We start from the raw sequence: 26,876 nt of genomic DNA on the forward strand, positions 1-26,876 counted from the left end.
GTTTTAATGATGTATTTATAATTACAGAACTTTATTAATGTGCGTCTTTTATATCTGCTTGGAGCAAGAAAACAGTGGCAGGCAGTCTGATCTCCTCTGCTGTTCCCTTCACCATTACCATACACTATTGAGTCTGCAGACAGTTCCTGGTAGTGTGGGTGTCAATTTCTTTCTTCATTTCACAATGTGTTTCCGCAGGCTGCAAAACTTTCCAAGATGAAGATCTGCCCCAGTGAAATGTTTAAAGCAGAAACTGACAAATACTCCAAGTTTGATGAAAATGTAAGTAGCCTCTGACTGTTGCGTTTAGTGGGCCCCTGGCTGCTGAACAGAAGTTTTGGTTCTGAAGCTGACTGTGAATATTACAGTTTGATTGTACAACTAAGCTTTGGTTGAAAGGTGCTTAAAATGGTTGTGAATCCAGAGACTGGCCTCAAGTGATACACAGAGATGAAACAAATCCTTCTTCATAAGTTGTACCTATTTATTTGTAGCTGCCTTTCCCCTACATTCATTAAAAGTGCAGAATTTACACGGGATCTCTTAGCTCTGAAAAGCAGGGGGTGGGGAGCTGAAGTTACATCAGTGACGACAGCTGACTGGAGGGAAGCCCCCCTCCTCAGTGACTGGCCTTAAGTGATACACCGAGATTAAACAAATCCTTCTTCATAAGTTGTACCTGTTTATTTGTAGCAGCCTTTGTAGGGGTGGGGAGCTGAAGTTACATCAGTGAGGAGAGCTCTGGGAGCTGACTGGAGGGAAGGACACGCACGCACGCACACACACACACACACACACACACTCCCCCCCTCTCTCTCCCCCCCTCCCCCTCTCTCTCTCTCTCTCTCCCCCCCCCTCTCTCTCTCCCCCCTCTCTCTCTCCCCCCTCTCCCCCCCCTCTCTCTCTCCCCCCCCTCTCTCTCCCCCCCTCTCTCTCTCTCTCCCCCCCTCTCTCTCCCCCCCCTCTCTCCCCCCCCCTCTCTCCCCCCCCCTCTCTCTCCCCCCCTCTCTCTCCCCCCCCTCTCTCTCTCCCCCCCTCTCTCTCCCCCCCTCTCTCTCTCCCCCCCTCTCTCTCTCCCCCCCTATCTCTCTCCCCCCCTATCTCTCTCTCTCCCCCCCTCTCTCTCTCTCTCCCCCCCTCTCTCTCTCTCTCCCCCCTCTCTCTCTCTCTCCCCCTCTCTCTCCCTCTCTCTCTCTCTCCCCCCTCTCTCCCCCCCTCTCTCTCTCCCCCCCCTCTCTCTCTCTCTCTCCCTCTCTCTCTCCCCCTCTCTCTCTCCTTGGAGCTCCCATCCCCATCACCTTTTTACCTCTTGGTGTTAGGAAAACTTGTCACAACTGATTCATACAGAGAAACAAGGAAGGAGACAGAAACTACAGGGAGTGGGGAACTGCATTCGTGAAATCAATACACTGCAGAGCTCAGCGAGGAGAGCTCTGAAAGCTGATTGGAGGGAAGGGACACACCTCCCTTCACACAGAACACAGAAACAGAGCTGAGGCTGTCAATCACAGGCTGTCCCTCATCTGTCACCATTTTTCTCTTGGCATCACTCAAGATTCTGATAGCAGAGGAACAAAGCAGTGGACAGAAATGACACTTGGTGCTCTCGATTGAATCAAGTGCACACTATAGAGGGATATGCTTTGTTCATTATTCACGTCTGCGGTTTACAACCACTTTAAAGGACAACCTTACTTTTAGTAACGTAAACATCTCATCTTTCTCAGGCGGATCTAGCACTGTGTTGGTACAGTGCATACTCATACTTGCTGATCTGTACTGTGCCCGAGCATGTTTAGCCCCAGAGTCCAATTCAGGTAATGTGATCAAATCACACCATATCCTGGTCCGGGAAGAGGTTGGCTAAGACACAGCTTACTTGGACTCAGACATGGTACAACTCTGTGTTCCCTAACTGTGCCAAAGCATGGAGCCTTTAGGCTAGGCCAGCAATGGGCAAACTACGGCCCGGCGGACCTTTTAATCCGGCCCGCAGAGCGTGATACTGTCAGGATGGCTGTCAGGATGTGTGTAGGCGGGGCAGCGTGACGAACGCGAGGGGAGCTAGGCTCCTCTCACAGTCCGCCCTGAAGACCGGTGTAGCATGAAAATCTGTCTCCTATGAGGATCTGTCCCCCTCGACGTATCTGCGCATGTGCTGGAGATCGTCGATCAGCTGCTAATGCCTGAAACTGGCACATGCGCAGATACGTCAAGGGGGACAGATCCTCATAGGAGACAGATTTTCATGCTACACCGGAACGGCGCGGGAACACGGCGAGAGGAACGCGCGGAGCAAAGGTAAGTGAATTGACACAGGGGGGACTTAATATGGGGGATGAATTAATATGGGGGATGAATTACTATATGGGGGATGAATTACTATGGGGGATGAATTACTATATGGGGGATGAATTACTATATGGGGGATGAATTACTATGGGGGGTGAATTACTATAGGGGGGATGAATTACTATGGGGGGTGAATTACTATATGGGGGATGAATTACTATATGGGGGATGAATTACTATATGGGGGATGAATTACTATGGGGGATGAATTACTATATGGGGGATGAATTACTATATGGGGGATGAATTACTATATGGGGGATGAATTACTATAGGGGATGAATTACTATAGGGGGGATGAATTACTATAGGGGGGATGAATTACTATATGGGGGATTAATTACTATGGGGGATGAATTACTATGGGGGATGAATTACTATATGGGGGATGAATTACTATGGGGGATGAATTACTATATGGGGGATGAATTACTATATGGGGGATTAATTACTATGGGGGAATATTACTATACTTACTATGGATGACACATACACATCATTCATCTACTCTTGGTCCGGCCCCCTGGTCCAATATATGAACCCATTGCGGCCCTCAAGTCAAAAAGTTTGCCCACCCCTGGGCTAGGCTCACATTTGTATGTGTTCAGTGGTGTATTTAGGTTTTTTGCTGCCCTAGGCAACACAAAAATCGGTGTGTCCCCCCAAAAGGAGAGCCTGACATTGACCAAAAACACCCCTGCCTCCCACCCGAGAGAGCCTATCACTGCCCCCCATACACTAGCCACTATCCCCCATGGCGAGAGAGGAGAGACACTCGCCTTCACAGCTCCGGACATCCCCGGGAATGTGTGTGTTGCAATTGATGTATTTTTCCAGCGCATTTTGCATTTTTCAACACGTGTCTTTGATGCATTTTTCTTTTTCTTTTTTATTTTTTTCCTTGGCCAGCAAGAAAGTATTGAGTGGGACTTTCATGCAACCATACACTCTCTGGCACACACAGTCACATCAAAGTAGTGCTTTTCATAGTTGCTGCAACTTTAAGTCACATAGATTTGAAGAGACTTCATTGAAATCAGTGGGGTGCGACTTGTCATTTTGTGTCCAAAGTTGCATGTGGAGGTTGAGGGTTGGAACCCTAACATGGGACTTTGGGCAGACAAAGTCGCATAAGTCACAGTCCATTGATTACAAATCTATGCAACTTAAACTGGAACTGTACTTCCCTCCGATCCCACGATGCTCTGTCCCGGAGCTCCCCACCAGGCCTCTGACATCTTCAGGTGGCCGGCTTTCGGGTCGTTGGCTGGGCGGTGATAACGTCGCTTCTGCACACCCACGGGAGTTCCGTCACATTTGGCATTGAGAAATTTGGACAGTGATCTGCACCTGCTCTCTGTACAGGGATAGACAGGCAGGTAGGTAGCATTAATGCAGATGAGACAAAGCATGTCTCTTCTGCATTAACCACTTCCAGTCCGGACACTTTCACCCCCTTCCAGCCCAGGCCAATTTTCAGCTTTCAGCGCTATCACACTTTGAATGACAATTGCGCGGTCATGCAACACTGTACCCATATGAATTTTTTAGCATTTTTTTCAGACCGATAAAGCTTTATTTTGGTGGTATTTATTCACCACTGGGATTTTAATTTTTTTTGCTATATTAATGAAACAGTCCAAAAATTTTGGAAAAAAAAGTGTTTTTCTTATAAAATTTTGCAAATTAAATATTTCATCATAAATCTTCACCAAAATGTATTCAGTTATCTTTTTAGTAAAAATATATAACCCAAATTAGTTTATAACCAAAAATAATAATTTAAAACATTTTTTTTACATTTTTATTTTTTTTATATTATTTGTCTTTTGTTTTTTTTGTTTTTTACATACTGTCACCCTAGCAGTACAGTGTCACCATAATGACACTGTACTACTTGTGGGGTTGATAAAGATTTTTACACTGATTTTTTTTTTTTTTTTACACTGATTGCTTTTACACCCATAAAGGCTGTAAAAGCAATAATTTATCCTTCTCTCTGGCTGCATTCTTGCAGCCATTGAGAAATACTGTGTGAGCTGTGATTGGTCACAGCTTGTCACATGGTACAGGGTTGTTGTGAATGGCCTTGTACCATGTGACCCCTGTGATCATTCACAGATTTCACAAGTAGTAAGCAATGATGTCAGAAGTGACATCTTGCTTGCTACTCTTCATGTGATCACTGATTGGCCAATCAGTGATCACATAATCGGGACCTCACACAGAGTTCCCGTACAGCGATCGGTGTTCCACTGTGTCCGGAGGACACAGCGGGCACCGGATCGCGGCACTGCGCGCTCCCAGGGAGTGCGCACAGCTTGAAAATGCGTGCCCCTGGACTGCCACCGTCCATCCGTTTTTATATACAGCGGCCGGATGGCAAGTGGTTAAGGAATTCCCTTAATTTGCAGTGATTTCCTCTCACTTCCTCTTTTGTTGATGGGACAGGAAGTGAAAGCAAATCTCCCCAATGGGACACAGATGGCAAAAAATAAATGTGACGAGTTATAACCCTCCATTCTTCTATCCAAAATTAAAAAAAAAAAAAAAAAAAAGTTTTGCCTATAGTTCTGTTTTAACCACTTCCTGTCCGGACACTTTTACCCCCTTCCTGTCCAGGGCAATTTTCAGCTCTCAGCGCTATCACATTTTGAATGACAATTGCGCGGCCATGCAATACTGTACCCATATGAATTTTTTACCATTTTTTTGAGACAGATAAAGCTTTATTTTGGTGGTATTTATTCACCGCTGGGATTTTTATTTTTTTTACTATGTAAATGAAAAAGTCCAAAAATTTGAAAAAAAGTGTTTTTTTTTAATAAAATTTTGCAAATAAATAATATTTCATCCTAAATCTTGGCCAAAATTTATTCCGTTATTTTTTTAATAAAAAAAAAAAATCCAAATTAGTTTATAACCAAACATTATAATTTTTAAACATTTTTTTTTACATTTTTATTTTATTTTTTTTTATATTATTTTTTATTTTTACATACTGTCACCCTAGCAGTACAGTGTCACCATGGTGACACTGTACTACTTGTGGGGGGTGATGAAGATTTTTTTTTTTTTTTTTTTTACACTGATTGCTTTTACACCCATATAGGATGTAAAAGCAATCATTTCTCTTTCTCTCTGTCTGCATTCTTGCAGTCATTGAGAAATACTGAGTGAGCTGTGATTGGTCACAGCTTGTCACATGGTACAAGGCTGTTGTGAATAGCCTTGTACCATGTGACCTCTGTGATCATTCACAGATTTCACACGTAGTAAGCAATGATGTCACAAGTGACATCTTGCTTACTACTTTGCATGTGATCACTGATTCGCCAATCAGTGATCACATGACCGGGACCTCGTACAGAGGTCCCGTCCGACGATCGGTGTTTCACTGTGTCCGGAGGACACAGCGGACACCGGATCGCGGTGGTGCGCGCTCCTAGGGAGCGCGCACAGCTAGAAAAGGCGGGTGCCGTTTAGGAACGGCAACCCGCCCCTGGACTGCCACCGCCCTGCCGTTTATAAACAGCAGGCGGACGGCAAGAGGTTAATGCCATGTATTTATGATTACAGAACGTAGGGAGCGCGCACAAGCAGGGGGTTGGGAGGCCGTTTGTAAACGTCCACCCGACCCTGCACTGCCACCGTCCGGCCGTTTGTATACAACGGCCGGACGGGAAGTGGTTAAAGGATAAGTTCACCTTTGGGAACATGTTATGTTCCACACATTTTTAGGATGGAACATGTAACATGTTCCTGATCCTGCAGCAGATGGCCATTTCCCCCAACACCTCCCATCCCCCGTGACAGAAGTACGGAGAGAAGTTCCCCATATTAGCTATCACTTTTTAAAAACCGCGTGGCCATGCGGGGCTCCTCCCACACGACCACGTCATTCACTCACAGTGTTCTGTGAGTGAATGGACTACAAGTCCTGACAGTCTTGGCGGCTGTCGGCTTGTAGTCTTCAATGAATTACTCTGTCACTGTGAGCGCTGTGGTAGTTCATTGAGTCTTCCTGTCAGAAGTATCAGCTTTCCCATCCAGGATGTATGAGCAAACAGATACACTAACAGATCTGCAGGAGACCTGTATGGCACCAGCGATCTGCCGATCGCTGGTGCCATGCTTTACAGGCTCCTACTACAAAAAACAATCAATGCACATTTTTTTTCCCTGCATTTATTATTTTTTTTTTTTTAGAAAGGTGAACTTCTCTTTTACAAATCCTGCCTGTCCACCCTTTTTTTTTATTTATTACCTAAAGTTCCACTTTAAAGTCACAACGACCTTGAAAAGGTTGCTGTGCTACTTTTGATATGACTTTGATGCGGCTTGAGTGCCAGAGAGTATAAAGTCACATCAAAGTCGCACTCAATGTTTTATTAGCCAAACAAAATGCAAAAACGCATCAAACACACAACACTTGCTTTTTCGTGTGGTTCCATTGAAGTCTGTTGCACCAAAAACGCAATCTGCTGCGAGGACAAAAAGTCCCTGACTCTTTCTAAAAAAATGCAGCGGCTGAAAGCACATAGATGTAAACGTGTCCCATAGGAAACCATGTTAAATGGACTGTAGTGCATTCCTGCAAAACGCAATTGAAAAAAACGCATAGATGCAGAGGCGGACTGACAACTCATGGGGCCCCCGGGCATTAGGGGATCATGGGGCCCCTGTGTCCTTGCCCAAACAAAAAAGCCTATGAAAAAGGTACCTGGGGCATCTCATGGGGCCCCCTACTGACCCCGGGCCCTCGGGCAGTGCCCAAGTTTCCAAATGGTCAGTCCGCCCCTGCATAGATGTTATCCTAGAGTTATGGAGTGCAGAAGCGAGGATCATTGTGAGGTGATGACATAAGCATGCTTGGGTCTGATGTAAGCGCAGAGCAGCAGGGGAGTGGAGAGGGGGGACAGCTATGCTCGGGCAAAGTGTAGGGCAAAAGTGTCTAGCCTGCTCACACTAGCAGTTGGGGAAGGAGGGGGGTGCTAAAAACAGGAGGTTGCATTGCATTTTTACCACCTCACCCAACCAGCATCCTAAAAGTGGACTTCCACTCACCCTGTCAAAAAAAAAAAAAAGGTCAGCAGCTACAAAAACTGTAGCTGCTGACTTTTAAAAAAACAGCCACTTACCTGTCCTTCGGTCCCGTGGTGTGTCCCCTCCAGCCCATTTCACCGGCCGTCCTGTATTCCAGGAGGCCGGCATCTCCAGTGTGGGCACCCGGCTGTGCAGCTTGCGGCTTCACAGCCAGGTGCCCACTGCGCATGCGCGAGAAACTCTGCACTTTATGAATGGTCCTGTAGTCTTCTGGGACCTGTCACGTGTCCCAAAAGACTACAGGGAGGGAGGGATGGAGGACACCTGCTTCCGATCACCTAGGCAACCTGCGGCTCTCAAGCTGTTGTAGAACTACATTTCCCACGAGGCATTGCAACATTACAAAACTGACAGTTACAGCTATGACTTGCAGAGGCATGATGGAACTTGAAGTCCTGCAACAGCTGGAGAGCCGCAGGTTGCCTACCCCTGGCCTAGGTGATCGGACCGGAAGTGGGAGCGGGTACCTGTCAAATTCGGGTACCCGCTCCCCCCCAAGGGTGCCAATCCTTAATGGGGAGCAGTCCTTACAGCAGAACTTTCCCTTTTGGGTGGAGCTCCGCTTTAAGCTGCAATGGCAGCCGGATGGGGTGTGAATACTTGGTGTGGCTGCGATGCTTTGCAGCAAGAATTTGCTTGAATAAGTACCGCCCTGCACACAGTTGCGGCGTGGTGGTGCAAGCTTTTAAGGGTTAAAACAGGCAGTGAGGACGCAACATCCCAGCTGCCTGTCAGATGCCCTCTGAAAAGCAATCCACTGTGAATCGTTCTTTATAGGACAGCACTAATGTAAACAAACCTTTAGACTGCCTCTTTCAAGGACAGGTCTGAAGCTGGTTGCTGTGAGGGAAATGGACATTTCACTGTGGATGTTTTCATACTGGAGGCCCACTTCTGCCATTTTACAAAGCATATAATAACATTCAAACACATTTGTTTTTCCGGCGTTTCCCATGTGAGCTATTCAAATCCCATTCAAATGAAAGGACGCAGTCTGTCTGTCAGTATGCAGCTTCATTCACCGCAGTGCTTTGGGTATTTATTTATGTCAGGTACTTATATAGCGCCGTCAATTTGCGCAGCACTTTACATATATATTGTACATTCACATCAGTCCCTAACCCTCAAGTGGTGTACAATCTAAGGTCCCTAACTCACATTCATACATACACATACTAGGGACAATATAGACAGGATCCAATTAACCTACCAGCATGTCTTTGGAGTGTGGGAGGAAACCAGAGTACCCGGAGGAAACCCACGCAGGCACAGGGAGAACATGCAAACTCCAGGCAGGTGATGCCGTGGTTGGGATTTGAACCAACGACCCGAGTACTGCCAGGTGGAAGTGCTAACCACTTAGCCACTGTGCTGCCCATAGACCTCCTATTTACATGTGTATATGATTCATGTACGGAGTGTTTCCTTAGATGCACTTGTATACTCCACTAAATGAAAAAGCGACATAAATGCAATGAAAATTTATCAGAAGTTTTATGTACTGACACATAATAGAGCATGGGAAGTATTTTACAAGCGCCCGGGCATGTGTCAACAGGCTTTTGTTCCCATCAGAACTGCTTTGCTTCCCATATAAGTCCATTAAAATGCAAACTCAGCCGAAGCAGGTCGGATGCACCTGTCAGTGAATTGTGAATGAGGCAGAGAGGATCGGACTGATGGAAAGGTCGGCTTCATTTACCTATTTAACCCCTCGCCTACTGGACACTTTTATCCCCTTCCTGCCCAGGCCAATTTTCTGCTTTCAGCGCTGTCACACTTTGAATGACAATTGCGCGGTCATGCAACACTGTACCCACATGCAATTTTTATCATTTTTTTTATACAGATAGGGCTTTCTTTTGGTGCTATTTAATCACCTCTGGGATTTTTATTTTTTGCTAAACAAACCAAAAACCACTAAAAATTTAAAAAAAGAAAAAAAGTTTTTTCCTGTTTTTGTTTTAAAATTTTGTAAATAAGGGATTCTTCTCCTTCACTTATGTGCGCTAATGAGGCTGCAGTGATGGGCACTGATGAGAGGCACTGGTAGGTGGCATTGACAGGCATCACTGATGGGCACTGATAGGCGGCACTGTTAGGCAGTACTGACGGGCACTGATAGGCGGCACTGATTGGCAGCACTGATAGATGGCACTGAAAGGCAGCTCAGATGGGCACTGATATGTGACATTGATGTGGCACTGATGGGCACTGGCAGGTGGCACTGACTGGCAATGTTAGGTGGCACTGATAGGCGGCACTGATGGGTGGCACTGAAAGGCAGCTCAGATGTGCACTGATATGTGGCACTGGCACGAGGCACTGACATAAGACACTGATGGACACTGACAGGTGGCACTGCTGGGGCTACACTGATCATCATCAGGGCACACTGATCATCAGTGCCCTGATGATCAGTGTACATGTCCCCTCGATTACTGCCGATTACTGACTGTCAGCATGACAGCTCGAGTGGAGAGAAATGCCGATAACCGTCATTTCCCTATTTACATGCAATCAGCTGTGATTGGACACAGCTGATCACATGACCGAGCCGCCATCTTCGGCTCTTTCCATTGGTCGGTGATCAGTTCAAACCGCATCCAATCCGTATATATCTGAACGGCACTTAAATCACTCCAGTGCCAAAATAGTATGTGAATAAGGCATCACCTTGGCTTGGATTGTATAGATGCCAAAAATCCGTACTCTGCACCAACAGTACTGGTAATGGTTGGAGGATGAGGAGTACATACATGCACAGGTTCAATATAAAAGTAACTTACTGACATGACCAAAATGTATGTCCCAGAAGAAACCGCTTATTGCGCCCAGTGACATCATCACCAGGATTGCCAGATGAAGCTGCTGAGAGGAAGGATTAGCAGGGTACTCTTCATCTGTTCTTAACCACTTCCAGTCCGGACACTTTCCCCCCCTTCCTGACCAGGGCAATATTCAACTTTCAGCGCTATCACACTTTGAATGGCAATTGCGCGGTCATGCAACACTGTACCCAAATTAATTTTTTACCATTTTTTTGAGACAGATAAAGCTTTATTTTGGTGGTATTTATTCACCGCTGGGATTTTTATTTTTTTTGCTATGTAAATGAAAAAGTCCAAAAATTTTGAGAGTGTTTTTTTTATAAAATTTTGCAAATAAATAATATTTCATCATAAATCTTGGCCAAAATTGATTCCGTTATCTTTTTAGTAAAAAAAAAAAATCCAAATTAGTTTATAACCAAAAAGTATAATTTTTAAACATTATTTTTTTTTTTACATTTTTATTTTATTTTTTAATATTTTTTATTTATTTATTTTTTTACATACTGTCACCCTAGCAGTACAGTGTCACCATGGTGACACTGTACTACTTGTGGGGGGTGATGTTTTGTTTTTTTTACACTGATTGCTTTTACACCCATATAGGATGTAAAAGCAATCATTTCTCTTTCTCTCTGTCTGCATTCTTGCAGTCATTGAGAAGTACTGAGTGAGCTGTGATTGGTCACAGCTTGTCACATGGTACAAGGCTGTTGTGAATAGCCTTGTACCATGTGACCTCTGTGATCATTCACAGATTTCACACGTAGTAAGCAATGATGTCACAAGTGACATCTTTCTTACTACTTTGCATGTGATCACTGATTGGCCAATCATGATCGGGACCTCGTACAGAGGTCCCGTCCGACGATCGGTGTTTCACTGTGTCCGGAGGACACAGCGGGCATCGGATCGCGGTGCTGCGCGCTCCCAGGGAGTGCGCACAGCTTGAAAATGCGTGCGCCGTTTATAAACGGCCACCCGACCCTGCAGTGCCACCGTCTGGCCGTTTATATGCAACGACCGGTCGGGAAGTGGTTAATGGTGTAGGCATGCCTCCAGAGCTACATTTTAAAAGCACGCAGTGTATGGGCAACCTGTTTGCAGTCTAAGTCAAGTACATGGTGCAGCTGCCTGCCCCCACCCTCAAAGCACCCCCCACACCCATTATAGTCCGCGGGGGCTTCTTCTCCGTTGTAACTGTCAATCATTCACAGGGATCTGTGAATAAACTACAAGTCCCATCTGCCACCACGACAGACAGACTTGTACTTCTCAGTAGACTCTGGGTAATCGGCACACTTGAAGTCCATTGAATCTTGCTGCAGCTCTGCAGGTGGAAAGCCCGTACAGAGGTACAGGCAGAGAGCTGGAGAAAGAGTTCACAGGAACCTGACATTGCACCCACAATCCACTGATCATGTGTGTTGCTTTGCAGACTCCTCCTTTTTTTTTTTTCGAAGGGGAACCTAGCCTTTAAAGTGGTAGTAAACACACTTCATTAATTTGTACCTACAGGTATGCTTGTAATAAAGCTCAGCTGTAGGTAAAATGAATATCTCCTAAGCATGCACCGTTTAGGAGATATTCAGGTGTTTTTCCAGTTGGCGCATACGCTCTGAAGGAAGGACATACCTGTGCCATGGCCTGTAACTCCCCTGCGCATGCGCAGGAGTGACGTCATCGCGGTCAGATGGCTGGAACTCACAAACCCAGAAGGAAGATCGGGTGAAAATGGAAGCCTTTACAGCGGTGACAGCATGCTGCTGGAGGGCTTCATTTTAAAGTGTTGCTAAACCCCGGACCCTGCATTCACTATATCCGGTCTCCCCGGACCCTGCATTCACTATATCCGGTCTCCCCGGACCCTGCATTCACTATATCCGGTCTCCCCGGACCCCGCATTCACTATATCCGGTCTCCCCGGACCCTGCATTCACTATATCCGGTCTCCCCGGACCCTGCATTCACTATATCCGGTCTCCCCGGACCCTGCATTCACTATATCCGGTCTCCCCAGACCCTGCATTCACTATATCTGGTCTCCCCGGACCCTGCATTCACTATATCTGGTCTCCCCGGACCCTGCATTCACTATATTCGCTCTCCCCGGACCGTGCATTCACTATATCCGCTCTCCCTGGACCGTGCATTCACTATATCCGCTCTCCCCGGACCGTGCATTCACTATATCCGCTCTCCCCGGACCGTGCATTCACTATATTCGCTCTCACTGGACCGTGCATTCACTATATCCGCTCTCCCCGGACCCTGCATTCACTATATCCGCTCTCCCCGGACCCTGCATTCACTATATCCGCTCTCCCGGACCCTGCATTCACTATATCCGCTCTCCCCGGACCCTGCATTCACTATATCCGCTCTCCCCGGACCCTGCATTCACTATATCCGGTCTCCCCGGACCCTGCATTCACTATATCTGGTCTCCCCGGACCCTGCATTCACTATGGAGAAAAACTGAGGGAGAAGAGAAACATAAGGATACTAGTCAGTATCAGTGTGCAGAAGTGTTTTTGCTTTGAAAGAATAAATCCCCTCCAATGTTGGGTGTCCTACATGTGTGGATGTAGCTGCATTATATTAAACTATTAGTTTTTCACATTTTAGAATGGGGTGCCTCAAGACTGTCCATCATTTTAAGGGGTGCCACGGGACTGTCCATAATTTTAAAGGGTGCCTCAAGACTGTCCATAATTTTAAAGGGTGCCTCAAGACTGTCCATCATTTTAAAGGGTGCCTCAAGACTGTCCATCATTTTAAAGGGTGCCCCGGGACTGTCCATCATTTTAAAGGGTGCCCCGGGACTGTCCATCATTTTAAAGGGTGCCCTGGGACTGTTCATAATTTTAAAGGGTGCCTCAAGACTGTCCATCATTTTAAAGGGTGCCTCGGGACTGTCCATCATTTTAAAGGGTGCCTCGGGACTGTCCATAATTTTAAAGGGTGCCTCGGGACTGTCCATAATTTTAAAGGGAGCCTCAAGACTGCATCATTTTAAAGGGTGCCCCGGGACTGTCCATAATTTTAAAGGGTGCATCAAGACTGTCCATCATTTTTATGGGTGCCTCGGGACTGTCCATCATTTTTATGGGTGCCTCGGGACTGTCCATCATTTTTATGGGTGCCTCGGGACTGTCAATCATTTTTATGGGTGCCTTGACTGAAAAAAGGTTGAGAAACACTGCTTTAGAGAACTGGAAGAACTGGTCAGTTTATTGGTCCCATTGTATAAATTGACTTATCTCATCTATCCTTAACATCTGATTCACGTTTTATCATCTTTTTCCATCAGGGGTTTCCCACGCATGATACAGAGGGCAAGGAGCTAAGCAAAGGACAGGCCAAAAAACTCAGGAAACTGTACGAAAATCAAGAAAAACTTTACAACGAATATCAGCAGATGGTTCAAAATGGAAGCGCTAACTGACGACATCGGGGACAAACCATTAGTTGTAGGACCACAGCTGTATTTTTGTATGCTGTCCTGCAGTGGGGATGTATTTTTGGTGTTGGGGGGTGGACATGTTCAACAAAATGGCTTCCAGGGTAGATGAGCCAACTTCCAGACACTAATCACTGTCTGCGGGGGCACACAACCTGTAGTAGCCTGACGTGGATTAAACCACCGGTGATACATATGGCCAATAACATGTAATAAACACTGTATACGATGTCCTGTGTTGTCTGTGCTGATTTAAACACTTTGACACCCCTGCTTTAAAGGGTTAAACTCCATCGCGGGCCGTATCGGCATTATGGTTGCCCTCAAAGCGCCGGTTGCATCTGTAAGACTAGATGTCCAAAGCACCCCATCCCCCCATTACATCAGATGTCAAGAATCCCACACCCTCCCTAACATCACCATGTACCCCCTTTGGGGGCAGAGCTGGAAAGTGGAAAGTGCAGGGTCTGGAGGAGGACCAGAGGAGGAGTGGAGTGCAGGGTCTGGAGGAGGACCAGAGGAGGAATGGAGTGCAGGGTCTGGAGGAGGACCAGAGGAGGAGTGGAGTCAGTTACCAGAGTCTGCTGAATGCTGAGACCAGGGGAGGCAGAGATGAGGGGGTGCTGCAGATACACTGAGAGGTGCAGGATTTGGCAGAGGAGTTCTATTCTCCTCTCTGCTGCCGACTGCTGAGATAAGGTGGGGGCGGAGACAAGGGGGTACCTGTAGATAGGTGCAAGGGCCACATGAAATGGCCTGGAGGGCCAGATTCGGCCCACGGGCCTTGTGTTTTGACACCTGTGTTTTAAAGGTACAGTTCAGCTAAAATTGAAAATAAAAGTCTAACTATGGATTGCCTCTAAATATAATATATGTGCTGCAGCACCTCACTGTAAGTGCATTTGCATTTACAGTTTTCTCTGAATTCTCATGAATACCTGTTGATCCTGCCAGTGAAATCCACCTGATGCAACTTCCTGGGGTGACCCACTGTGAGCTGCAGTCTGGTAGGGGGAGTGTTTAAGACATAAATTAAAGCGGAACTCCACCTAAAAGTTGAAGATTATTATTATTATACAGTATTTATATAGCGCCAGAAAGGTTTGCTCAGCGCTGTACATTATAGTGGGGGGCAGTACATGAGACAGTACAGTAACAATACAATACATGAGGGGATCGAGGGCCCAGCTCCTTGGAGCTTACAATCTAGGAGGGAGGGGGTAGTGGTACAGGAGGAAGCGGCTGTGGGGGATGGAGTGGAGGAGATCGGCTGTTAGGTGAGGGCGGGGTAGGCTTCCCTGAAGAGATGGGTTTTGAGGGTGCGCCTAAGGTGAGAAGGGTAGGTGACAGTCTGATGGATTGGGGTAGTGAGTTCCAGAGGATGAGGGAAGTCCTGAAGAAGTTCTGCAGTCGGGCGTGGGAGAAGGAGACCAGGGAGCTAGAAAGTAGGAGGTCTTGTGAGGAGCGAAGATTATGTGTTGGGTGGTATTTGGGTATCAGGTCGGTAATGTAGTTTGGGGCAGCGTTATGAATGGCTTTGTACGTCAGTGTTAGTAGTTTGAATTTAATGCGTTGGGCAATCGGGAGCCAGTGGAGGGAATGACAGAGGGGGGTGGAGGGAATGACAGAGGGGGTGGAGCCAGTGGAGGGAATGACAGAGGGGGTTGGCAGATACGGAGCGGTTGGTGAGGTGGATGAGTCTGGCCGCTGAGTTCAGGATAGACTGAAGTGGGGATAGCCTGTGATGAGGTAGGCCGGTGAGGAGGGAGTTGCTGTGGCGAACTGAGCCGGATGTGTGGTATCCATAACCCCCCCCCCTGCAGCCATCTGGGACACTTCCAAGGTTCCAGAGGACTGCAGCCCATTCACAAAGTGCAGCACACTTCGCACATGCACAGTAGGAAACTGGCGGTGAAGCCACGAGGCTTTATTGCTGGTTCCCTCAGTCAACATGGAGGCGCTAGCAGCCAACTGAAGAATCGTCTCGGGATGAGGACACCACTGGATGCATGGACAGGTAAGGCTCCCCGGACCCTGCATTCAGTATATCTGGTCTCCCCGGACCCTGCATTCACTATATCTGGTCTCTCTGGACCCTGCATTCATTATATCTGGTCTTTGCGGGTCCCTGCATTCACTATATCCACTCTCCCCGGACCCTGCATTCACTATATCCACTCTCCCCGGACCCTGCATTCACTATATCCGGTCTCCCCGAACCCCGCATTCACTATATCCGGTCTCCCCGGACCCCGCATTCACTATATCCGGTCTCCCCGGACCCCGCATTCACTATATCCGGTCTCCCCGAACCCTGCATTCACTATATCCGCTCTCCCCGAACCCTGCATTCACTATATCCGCTCTCCCCGGACCCTGCATTCACTATATCCGGTCTCCCCGGACCCCGCATTCACTATATCCGGTCTCCCCGGACCCCGCATTCACTATATCCGGTCTCCCCGGACCCCGCATTCACTATATCCGGTCTCCCCGGACCCCGCATTCACTATATCCGGTCTCCCCGGACCCCGCATTCACTATATCCGGTCTCCCCGGACCCCGCATTCACTATATCCGGTCTCCCCGGACCCCGCATTCACTATATCCGGTCTCCCCGGACCCCGCATTCACTATATCCGGTCTCCCCGGACCCCGCATTCACTATATCCGGTCTCCCCGGACCCCGCATTCACTATATCCGGTCTCCCCGGACCCCGCATTCACTATATCCGGTCTCCCCGGACCCCGCATTCACTATATCCGGTCTCCCCGGACCCCGCAATCACTATATCCGGTCTCCCCGGACCCTGCATTCACTATATCCGGTCTAACTGGACCCCGCATTCACTATATCCGCTCTCCCCGGACCCTGCATTCACTATATCTGATCTCCCCGGACCCTGCATTCGCTATATCCGCTCTCCCGGACCCTGCATTCTATATATCTGCTCTCCCCGGACCCCGCATTCACTATATCCGGTCTCCCTGGACCCTGCATTCACTATATCTGGTCTCCCTGGACTCTGCATTCACTATATCTGCTCTCCCCGGACTCTGTATTCACTATATCTGCTCTCCCCGGACCCTGCATTCACTATATCCGCTCTCCCCGGACCCTGCATTCACTATATCCGATCTCCCCGCACCCTGCATTCACTATATCCGCTCTCCCCGCACCCTGCATTCACTATATCCGCTCTCCCCGGACCCTGCATTCACTATATCTGCTCTCCCCGGACCCCGCATTCACTATATCCGCTCTCCCCGGACCCCGCATTCACTATATCCGCTCTCCCCGGACCCCGCATTCACTATATCCGCTCTCCCCGGACCCCGCATTCACTATATCCGCTCTCCCCCGGACCCCGCATTCACTATATCTGCTCTCCCCGGACCCTGCATTCACTATATCCACTCTCCCCGGACCCCGCATTCACTATATCCGCTCTCCCCGGACCCTGCATTCACTATATCCGCTCTCCCCGGACCCCGCATTCACTATATCCGGTCTCCCCGGACCCTGCATTCACTATATCCGGTCTCCCTGGACCCTGCATTCACTATATCCGCTCTCCCCGGACCCTGCATTCACTATATCCGCTCTCCCCGGACCCTGCATTCACTATATCCGCTCTCCCCGGACCCTGCATTCACTATATCCGCTCTCCCATAGTACACAGAACATGGAAATGTAATTATTTCAATAAATATAAACTGCTAAATACCTTTTCTCATCAGCAGTGAGGCTCGGTTCACATATAAGCATTTTGCGTTTGATGCTTTCTCCAGTGCTTTTTGCAGTTTCTTTTGCAGTTTTCAACACGCGTTTGTACAGTGTTTTGCGTTTTGTTCAGCTTTTTTTTTTTGTTAAAGTGGAATTTTTTTTGTTGCTGGGCGGAATAAAAATGCAAAACGCAGCAAACACGCACTACCATGCATTTCAGCAGCTTCTCCATTAGACTCTGTTGTAGCAAAAACGCAGCTTTTTGCTTTTAAAAAAGTCCCTGACCCTTTCCAAAACACCACACCTCAAAAAAGCATCAATGTGAACGCGTCCCATAGGAAATCATGTTACATGGAATGTAGTGCGTTTCTGCAAAAAGCACTAAAAAAACGCATTGGTGTGAACGGAGCCTTAGTGCAGTCTTCTATCAGTGTCTGGCCAAGCACTGGTTAATCTTGTATTGGAAGTTTTCATTTTCCCTTGATTGTCCTATGAGGCTGCATAACCCCTGACCCTCTGTCTGGACAGTGATGATTGGTCTTGTGCTGATCACATGCACTCTCCCAAAAAAAAAAAAAAAAGAATCCTAGCAATACACACTAAACTGAGCATGTGCAGCTTGCCCCCAATTCTCTGTTCTATCAGCAGATGGATTGGGGACAGTAGAAGAAGGGGAGGATCAGAGAAGACAGGATCAAACAGCCTTTTTACACAATGCGGAGGGTTAACCCCTTAGGTTCCACAGTGAGTATAACAAGCATGCTTTACTGCAGATACAGACTGATTGTACTGTTGTGGGTTTAGTAACACTTTAAAACGTGGTGCGGTTCTGTTGCGATGGTCCAAAACTTCTTTTAGGTTTCGCGTGATGCGCTTTGTCGTGATTGCAGCGTGATTTTATGCGCAAAACAGCTTTTTTTCAGCAGCACGCCACACCTTTTAGTTGAAAGGCGCCTGACAAACGCTAGAAAAACGTGCAATTTGTTAAAACAAAATAAATAAATAAATAAAACCTGGCGCTCGGGCTGCATTCACACATGGGCATCGACGAATCGTCGTGATTCTGCCTGCGGAGGAAACCCACACAGGCACAGGGAGAACATGCAAACTCCATGCAGGTGGTGCCGTGGTTGGTTTGACGTGTTGTGCGTTCAGAGATGGTATTCTGCATACCTTGGTGGTTCATTGAGTTACTGTTCTATCATCTGGGACCAGCCTGCCCATTCTCCTCTGACCTCAGCAAGGCATTTACTTCCACACAACTGCCACTCACTGGATATTTTCTCTTTTTCGGACCATTCTCTGTAAACCCTAGTGATGGTTGTGTGTGAAAATCCCAGTAGATCAATACTCAGACCAGCCCGTCTGCCACCAACAACCATGCCACGTTCAAAGTCACTTAAATCCCCTTTCTTCCCCATTCCGATGCTCAGTTTGAACTTCAAGTCGTCTTCACTGCATCTACATGCAGGGCTGTGGATAAAGGGGGTACCACCAGTCCTCCTGTACGGGGCCCCGGTGATTTGGACGTGAGCAGGGAGGGTGATTGGCACAGTGCGGGGGCAATTATTGGAACCGATCCCCTGTATGGCTCTCTCTGCAGCAGCTGAAAGCTGGCTTCTCTCCCTCCCGCTGGCTTTCAGCTGCTGCAGAGAGTGCGATACAGGGGATCGGTTCCAGTAATTGTCCATCACCCTCCCTGTGCACCATACGTTTCCCCCTACTGCCCAGGCCCCGCTGTGTACCCCCACAGTGCTGCCGGCTTCCCTCTACTCCTTACGCTCTGCTAAAACGACAAATCGCAGAACCGCGTGCCTGAAAATGCCGCGCAGTTCTGCCAGCGCCGTAATCGCAGCAGACCGCATCGCACAAAGTGTGTCCCCTGAAAGAAGTTCAGGAACTTCTGTTGGACGACGTGCTTCGTGCAATGCGGTCTGCCCTGATTTCAGTGTGACAATCGCGGCAGAACTGCGCTGTGTTTTCAGGTGCCACTTACATGAACGTCACCTGAACACGCGGTTCCGTGATTTGTCATTCTGAAATTGACACGATTCTGCCCCAGATTATAAATGCCGTGTGAGACTGTCGCCCTTAGTAAATCTACCCCGCTGTCTTCTTCTTTTTTTTCCAGGGACATATTAATCACATATTTACTAGACCCCCCCCCCCCCCCCCATTCTCCATCCCGAAGAATCCTATTGTGTGCTGGCAGCAGGGGCGGACTGACAACTCATGGGGCCCCCAGGCAATAGGGGATCATGGGGCCCCTGTGTCCTTGCCCAAACTCAAAAAAGCCTATGAAAAAGGTACCAGGGGCATCTCATGGGGCCCCCTACTGACCCCGGGCCCTCGGGCAGTGCCTGAGTTTCCAAATAGTCAGTCCGCCCCTGGTCCGAACGTTGAATTTCAGGTGGCTATATTCTATTCTTTTCCTTTATTCTCTATTCTATACAATGCTGTTCTGTCCAAACCAGGGGCGGGCTGACAACTCATGGGGCCCCCAGGCAATAGGGGATCATGGGGCCCCTGTGTCCTTGTCCAAACAAAAAAGCCTATGAAAAAGGTACCAGGGGCATCTCATGGGGCCCTCTACTGACCCCGGGCCCTCGGGCAGTGCCCGAGTTTCCAAATGGTCAGTCCGCCCCTGGTCCGAACATCGAATTTCAGGTGGCTATATTCTATTCTTTTCTATTCCTTTACTCTCTATTCTGTACAATGCTGTTCTGTCCGAACATCGAATTTCAGGTGGCTATATTCTATTCTTTTCTATTCTATTCCTTTATTTTCTCTTTCATTTTCTATTCTATTTCTCTCTATGTTCCATTCTATCCTATTCTATTCCTTTCTCTGATGACAATATTCTAACTCTAATACACGCAGTTTTTTTCCAGAAATCAGCAATAGGTTTATATTCTGGATTTCCAATTCTGGTTGAAATTTAATTTCATTATTTTGGATTCTTATTATTGTAATTTGGAAATTCGGATGAATTTGAATAATAAAAAAATTGTCCGATTTTCAATTCGGAACAAAACTTTTTCTTCTGAAACATTTGGGGCCCCCCTGGTGTAGATGATGATTGTCAGTGTGGATGATGGTAGGAGTGGTGTACAGTGTAGGGGATGACAATCAGTAGTGTACGGTGCTGTAGCACTGACGGTCGGTGTGTTGTATAGAGCTCGCTGAGGTGTGACTGACAGTCGGTGTATTGTACAGAGATTGGTGCAGTAGCACTGACGGTACAGAGCTCGGTGTGGTGTCACTGACGGTCGGGGTACAGAGCTCAGTGCGGTAGCACTGGCGGTTGGTGCAGTATACAGAGCACGGTGTGGTAGTCGATGCAGTATACAGAGTTTGGTGCACTAATCAGTGGTGCGGTAGCACTGACGATCAGAGTAGTATACAGAGCTCGGGGCGGTGTGACTGCCGGTCAGTGTACAGAGATCGATGTGGTAGTAAGTAGTACGGTGGCACTGACAGTTGGTGTACAGAGGTTGGTGCAGTAGTCAGTGGTGCAGTAGCACTGCCAGTCGGAGTAGAGCGCTTGGTGCAGTAGTTGAAGGTGCAGTAGCACTGACGGTTGGTGTTTGGTACAGAGCTTGGTGCAGTTGGTGGTGCGGTAGCGTAGCACTGATGACCAGAGTGGTATACAGAGTTCGGTGCGGTGTCACCTCTGGTCAGTGTTCAGAGACTGGTGCAGTAGCACTGACAATCAGTGTACCGAGCTTGGTGCAGTAGCACTGACGGTCAGTGTACAGAGTTTGGTGCAGTAGTTGATGATGAGGTAGCACTGACTGTTTGTGTACAGAGGCTGGTGCGGTAGCAATGATAGTCGGTGTAGAGAGCTTGGTGCGGTAGTCGGTGGTGCGGTAGCGCCGATGGTCGGTGTAGAGGACTCGGTGCGGTAGTCAAAGGTGCGGTAGCGCTGATGGTCGGTGTAGAGAGCTCGGTGCAGTAGTCGGTGGTGCGGTAGCGCTGGAAGTCTATGTAGAGAGCTCGGCGCAGTTGGCGGTAGCGCAGTAGCACTGACAGTTGATGTAGAGTGATCAGTGTGGTAGTCAGTGGTGCGTTAGCACTGATGGTCTGTGTATTGTAGAGACCTCAGTGTGGAAACACTGACAGTTGATGTACAGAGCTTGGTGCGGTAGTCAGCAGTGCAGTAGCACTGACAGTCAGTGTAGAGTGCTCAGTGCGGTAGTCGGTGGTACAATAGCACTGACAGTCGGTGTACACAGGTTGGTGAAGTAGTCGGCGGTGCGGTAGAGCTAATGGTCGGTGGGGTAGTCGGTGGTCTGGTAGAGCTGATGGTCGGGGTGTTAGTCGGCGGTGCCGTAGAGCTGATGGTCAGTGTGTTAGTGGCGGTGCGGTAGAGATGATGGTCGGTGGGGTAGTCGGTGGTCTGGTAGAGCTGATGGTCGAGGTGTTAGTCGGCGGTGCCGTAGAGCTGATGGTCAGTGTGTTAGTCAGTGGTGCAGTAGAGCTGATGGTCGGTGTGGTAATCAGCGGTGTGGTAGTCGGCAGTGCGGTAGAGCTGATGGTCAGTGTGTTAGTCGGTGGTGCGGTAGAGCTGATGGTCTGTGCGGTAGTCAGTGGTGTGTTAGTCAGCGGTGCGGTAGAGCTGATGGTCGGTGTGTAAGTTGGCGGTGCGGTAGAGCTGATGGTCGGTGTGTTAGTTGGCGGTGCGGTAGAGCTGATGGTCGGTGTGTTAGTTGGCGGTGCGGTAGAGCTGATGGTCGGTGCGTTAGTTGGCGGTGCGGTAGAGCTGATGGTCGGTGTGTTAGTCGGCGGCGCGGTAGAGCTGATGGTCAGTGCGGCAGTCAGCGGTGTGGTAGTTGGTGCGGTAGAGCTGATGGTCAGTGTGTTAGTCGGCGGTGCGGTAGAGCTGATGGTCGGTGTGTTAGTTGGCGATGCAGTAGAGCTGATGGTCGGTGCGGTAGTCGGTAGAGCCGATGGTCGGTGTGTAAGTCGTGGTGTGGTAGAGCCGATGGTCGGTGTGTAAGTCGGTGGTGCGGTAGAGCCGATGGTCGGTGCGGTAGAGCCGATGGTCGGTGCGGTAGTACTGACAGTCGGTGTCACTCGCTGCAGAACACGCCGGAGTCGCCATCCCTCCACGTGACCCATCCAGTGACAGGGAACAGCTGTGTCAGGCAGAGTGACGGCCCCTCCGCCAATCAGCGCCCTCCTGCGTGTCTGCGTCACCCCGCGGCCGGCCAATGGGAGGAAGCGGTGCGGCGGGGCGTTGCGGGAAGCGGCTGAGGAGTCGGAGCGGTGAGGAGGACTGAGGCGGCGGGTGAGTGTCGTGTCCGGGACGGGCGGGGGGAGGGGACCCGGGGAACTCCGGCCATGCCCGGGATAGACCGGGGAATGTTGTGCGGAGGAGCGGGTTGGGACTGTCCTGGGACTGTGGAGTCTTCTCAGCCCGGCCTGGGCCCGGAGCGTGTACTGGGGGGCCGGAGAGAGACCCGCAGCACCGGGGGGGAGGGGTGTCAGCCCCCCACATGACTTCCAGAATATACCATAGATGTAGATGATCCTGTAATACCGGGGGGGGGGAGTCTCACTCAGGATTTGGGGGTCTCAGTGTTCTCTCCGTGGGGACTACACAGGACCCCACAGGCCTGGGGGGGTGTCGTCGCCCTCATAGTCCAGCCACATGGCCTCTGTTCTTCTCTATGAAGATTTGCGGGGTGGAAGCCGTACTGCTGGAACCCTCCCAGGACCACATACTAATACCTCACATACTGTACCTCGGTGTTTCCTCCTCCTAAATCCAGGGCGCCGGCCCTTTAAGAAAAGTCACACGGCAGAGCAACCGCCTTCCTATTCCGGAGCACATGTGGCCGGCCATGTGGGGGCCCCAGAGGGGGGGCCACCGAGTCATTTCATGATTGCTGTTCAGGATTTCTAGCAGCAACAACCTGTAGGCTCAACTGATGTTAGATTTGATCCTTCAGTCGAATTGGCAATCGATCAGTTTTATAGCACCGTGTATGACCGCCATAAGAAATCTCCTTTTTAGATTGTAAGCTCCTGTGGCCCTCCGATCCCTCCTGTATTGTAGCTGTACGGTCCAACTTTTATTTTTTTTAAGTGCTGGTTTGGTGAGAGAGATGTATAGAGAGAGAGAGATATATAAAAGACATATAGAGAGATATACAGTCATGGCCGAAATTGTTGGCACCCTTGATATTTTTCCTGAAAATCAAGTATTTCACACAAAAAAGGTATTGCATTAACACATGTTTTGCTATACACATGTTTATTCCCTTTGTATGTATTGGAACAAATATAAAACAGAGGCAGAAAAGCAAATATGACATAATGTCACACAAAACCCCAAAAATGGGCTGGACAAAAGTATTGGCACCCTTAACTTAATATTTGGTTGCACACCCTTTGGAAAACATAACTGAAATCAGTCGCTTCCTATAACCATCAATAAGCTTCTGACACCTCTCACCCGGAATTTTGGACCACTCTTCCTTTGCAAACAGCTCCAGGTCTCTCTTATTGGAAGGACACCTTTTCCCAACAGCAATTTTAAGATCTCTCCACAGGTGTTCAATGGGATTTAGATCTGGGCTCATTGCTGGCCACTTCAGAACTCTCCAGCGCTTCTTTGCCATCCATTTCTGAGTGCTTTTTGACGTATGTTTGGGGTCATTGTCCTGCTGGAAGACCCAGGATCTTGGACGCAAACCCAGCTTTCTGACACTGGGCCCTACAGTGCGACCCAAAATCCTTTGGTAATCCTCAGATTTCATGATGCCTTGCACACAGTCAAGGCACCCAGTGCCAGAGGCAGCAAAACAACCCCAAAACATCATTGAACCTCCACCATATTTTACCGTAGGTACTGTGTTTTGTTCTTTGTAGGCCTCATTCCGTTTTCGGTAAACAGTAGAATGATGTGCTTTACCGAAAAGCTCTATCTTGGTCTCATCTGTCCACAAGACGTTTTCCCAGAAGGCTTTTGGCTTACTCAAGTACATTTTGGCAAACTGTAGTCTTGCTTTTTTATGTCTCTGTGTCAGCAGTGGGGTCCTCCTGGGTCTCCTGCCATAGCGTTTCATTTCATTTAAATGTCGACGGATAGTTCGCGCTGACACTGATGCTCCCTGAGCCTGCAGGACAGCTTGAATGTCTTTGGAACATGTTTGGGGCTGCTTATCCACCATCCGGACTATTCTGCGTTGCAATCTTTCATCAATTTTCCTCATCCGTCCACGACCAGGGAGATTAGCTACAGTGCCATGGGTTGCAAACTTCTTGATAATGTTGCGCACTGTGGACAAAGGCAAATCTAGTTCTCTGGAGATGGACTTGTAACCTTGAGATTGTTGATATTTTGCCACAATTTTGGTTCTCAGGTCCTCAGACAGTTCTCGTCTCCTCTTTCTGTTGTCCATGCTTAGTGTGGCACAGACAGACACACAATGCAAAGGTTAAGTGAACGTCTCTCCTTTTTATCTGCTTTCAGGTGTGATTTCTATATTGCCCACACCTGTTACTTGCCCCAGGTGAGTTTACAGGAGCATCACATGCTTGTAACATTCTTATTTATCCGCAGTTGTGAAAGGGTGCCAATACTTTTGTCCAGCCCATTTTTGGAGGTTTGTGTGACATTATGTCGAATTTGCTTTCTTTCCTCCCTTTTTTTGTTTTGTCCCAATACACACAAAGGGAATAAACATGTGTATAGCAAAACATGTGTTAATGCAATACGTTTCGTGAGAAATACATGATTTCCTGGAGAAATATCAAGGGTGCCAACAATTTCGGCCATGACTGTAGATATAGAGAGATATAGATATAGAGAGAGAGAGAGAGATATAGAGAGAGAGAGAGAGAGAGAGAGAGAGAGAGAGATAGAGAGAGATATAGAGAGAGAGAGAGAGAGATATAGAGAGATATAGAGAGAGAGAGAGATATAGAGAGAGAGAGAGAGAGAGATATAGAGAGAGATATAGAGAGAGAGAGAGAGAGAGAGAGAGACAGAGACGTGTATATATATAGAGAGAGAGAGAGAGAGAGAGAAAGATAGATAGATATAGAGAGAGAGAGAGAAAGATAGATATAGAGAGAGAGAGAGATAGAGAGAGAGAGAGAGAGAGAGAGACAGACGTGTATATATATATATATATAGAGAGAGATATAGAGAGAGAGAGAAAGATATAGAGAGAGAGAGATATATATATATATATATAGAGAGAGAGAGATAGAGAGAGAGAGAGAGATATAGAGAGAGAGAGAGAGATGGATATATATACAGAGAGCAATAAAGAGATATAGATATATATATATATATATATATATATATATATATATATATATAGAGAGAGAGAGAAAGATAGATAGATATATATATATATATATATATATATATATATATATATATATATATATATATATATAATTAAAAAAAAAAAATTTTCCCCACACAGACCTCTGACAGTCCATAGTAAACCATGATTACAGATATCTTGTTACATTGTTACAAATCTAAACATGTATTTGCTGCTTTGTTGTGCTCCCGTTATCATTCACACATAATAGCGCTCACACACACACTTTAATAAAAGTGAACGATGGATTTGGACATTGAGTGACATTTGTTCACTGCTTTATAATCTAAAGGGAGGCAGAACAATTCCATACTGGAGGGATCTGAGGACCACTGGAGCTTACAATCTAATGGTGGCTGTACAGAGCACAATAAGCCCGGGTTCACATACATGCGGATTAGTATATCGCATGTGATTCGCACATGAACCGCACTGCATTCCTGCACAGATCACATGCGATTTGTGTGCGGTGCGATCGGAGCCGTGCATTTTGTATGGTTGTATTCACACCGCACCAAAAACATGCAGGACCCTTTTTTGGGTCTGCACTAGAATTGGATCACATGGGTATTCACACCTATTCGATTCTGCACATCACACCGTGTTTTGCGGACTGCTTCCAGGGTGTTGTTAATGTACACACCCGCAGCGGTTCGCATGTATGGGGTGCGATTCTGATTCGGTGTGGAATTCGCACTGAAAACACTGCAAATTCTGCATCGCATCAGTGTGAACCTGGGCTAATACTGACTGATGTCTCATTCCACAAATCTAACACCAAGCAAGCAAATAAAGACATCCGTTGACCCAGAACTATATATATATATACACTATATTGACAAAAGTATTGGCCCCGCCCTCCGAATCATGTGATTCAGGTGTTCCAATCACCTCCATGGTCACAGGTGTATACAATCAAGCCCCTAGGCATGCAGACGGCTTCTACAAACATTGGTGAAAGAATGGGTCGCTCTCAGGAGCTCAGTGACTCCAAGCGTGGTCCCGTGATAGGTGGCCACCTGTGCAATAAGTCCATCCGTGACATTTCCTGG

The 26,876-nt window shown here is 47.8% G+C and overlaps 2 protein-coding genes across 4 annotated transcripts in view; both read left to right on the forward strand.

Moving 5' to 3' along the window:
* LOC149441916 (cysteine--tRNA ligase, cytoplasmic-like) overlaps positions 1–13,981 on the forward strand; it is a 31,939-nt gene extending 17,958 nt beyond the window's left edge. The window contains exons 4-5 of the mRNA XM_089656758.1: positions 199–282; positions 13,603–13,981. Coding sequence (XP_089512884.1) covers positions 199–282; positions 13,603–13,737 — 219 coding nt within the window. The 3' untranslated portion in view covers positions 13,738–13,981. The remainder of the gene's footprint in view (positions 1–198; positions 283–13,602) is intronic.
* Positions 13,982–22,631: 8,650 nt separating this feature from the next.
* NAP1L4 (nucleosome assembly protein 1 like 4) overlaps positions 22,632–26,876 on the forward strand; it is an 87,292-nt gene continuing 83,047 nt past the window's right edge. For all 3 annotated transcript variants that reach the window (XM_089656761.1, XM_089656759.1, XM_089656760.1), the window contains exon 1: positions 22,632–22,769. The gene's annotated coding sequence lies outside the window, so the exon portion shown is untranslated. The remainder of the gene's footprint in view (positions 22,770–26,876) is intronic.

This window comes from Staurois parvus, unplaced genomic scaffold (assembly GCF_062004578.1).
Source record: "Staurois parvus isolate SC_StPar_1 unplaced genomic scaffold, SC_StPar_1.0 ptg000935l, whole genome shotgun sequence".
Lineage (NCBI taxonomy): Eukaryota > Metazoa > Chordata > Amphibia > Anura > Ranidae > Staurois > Staurois parvus.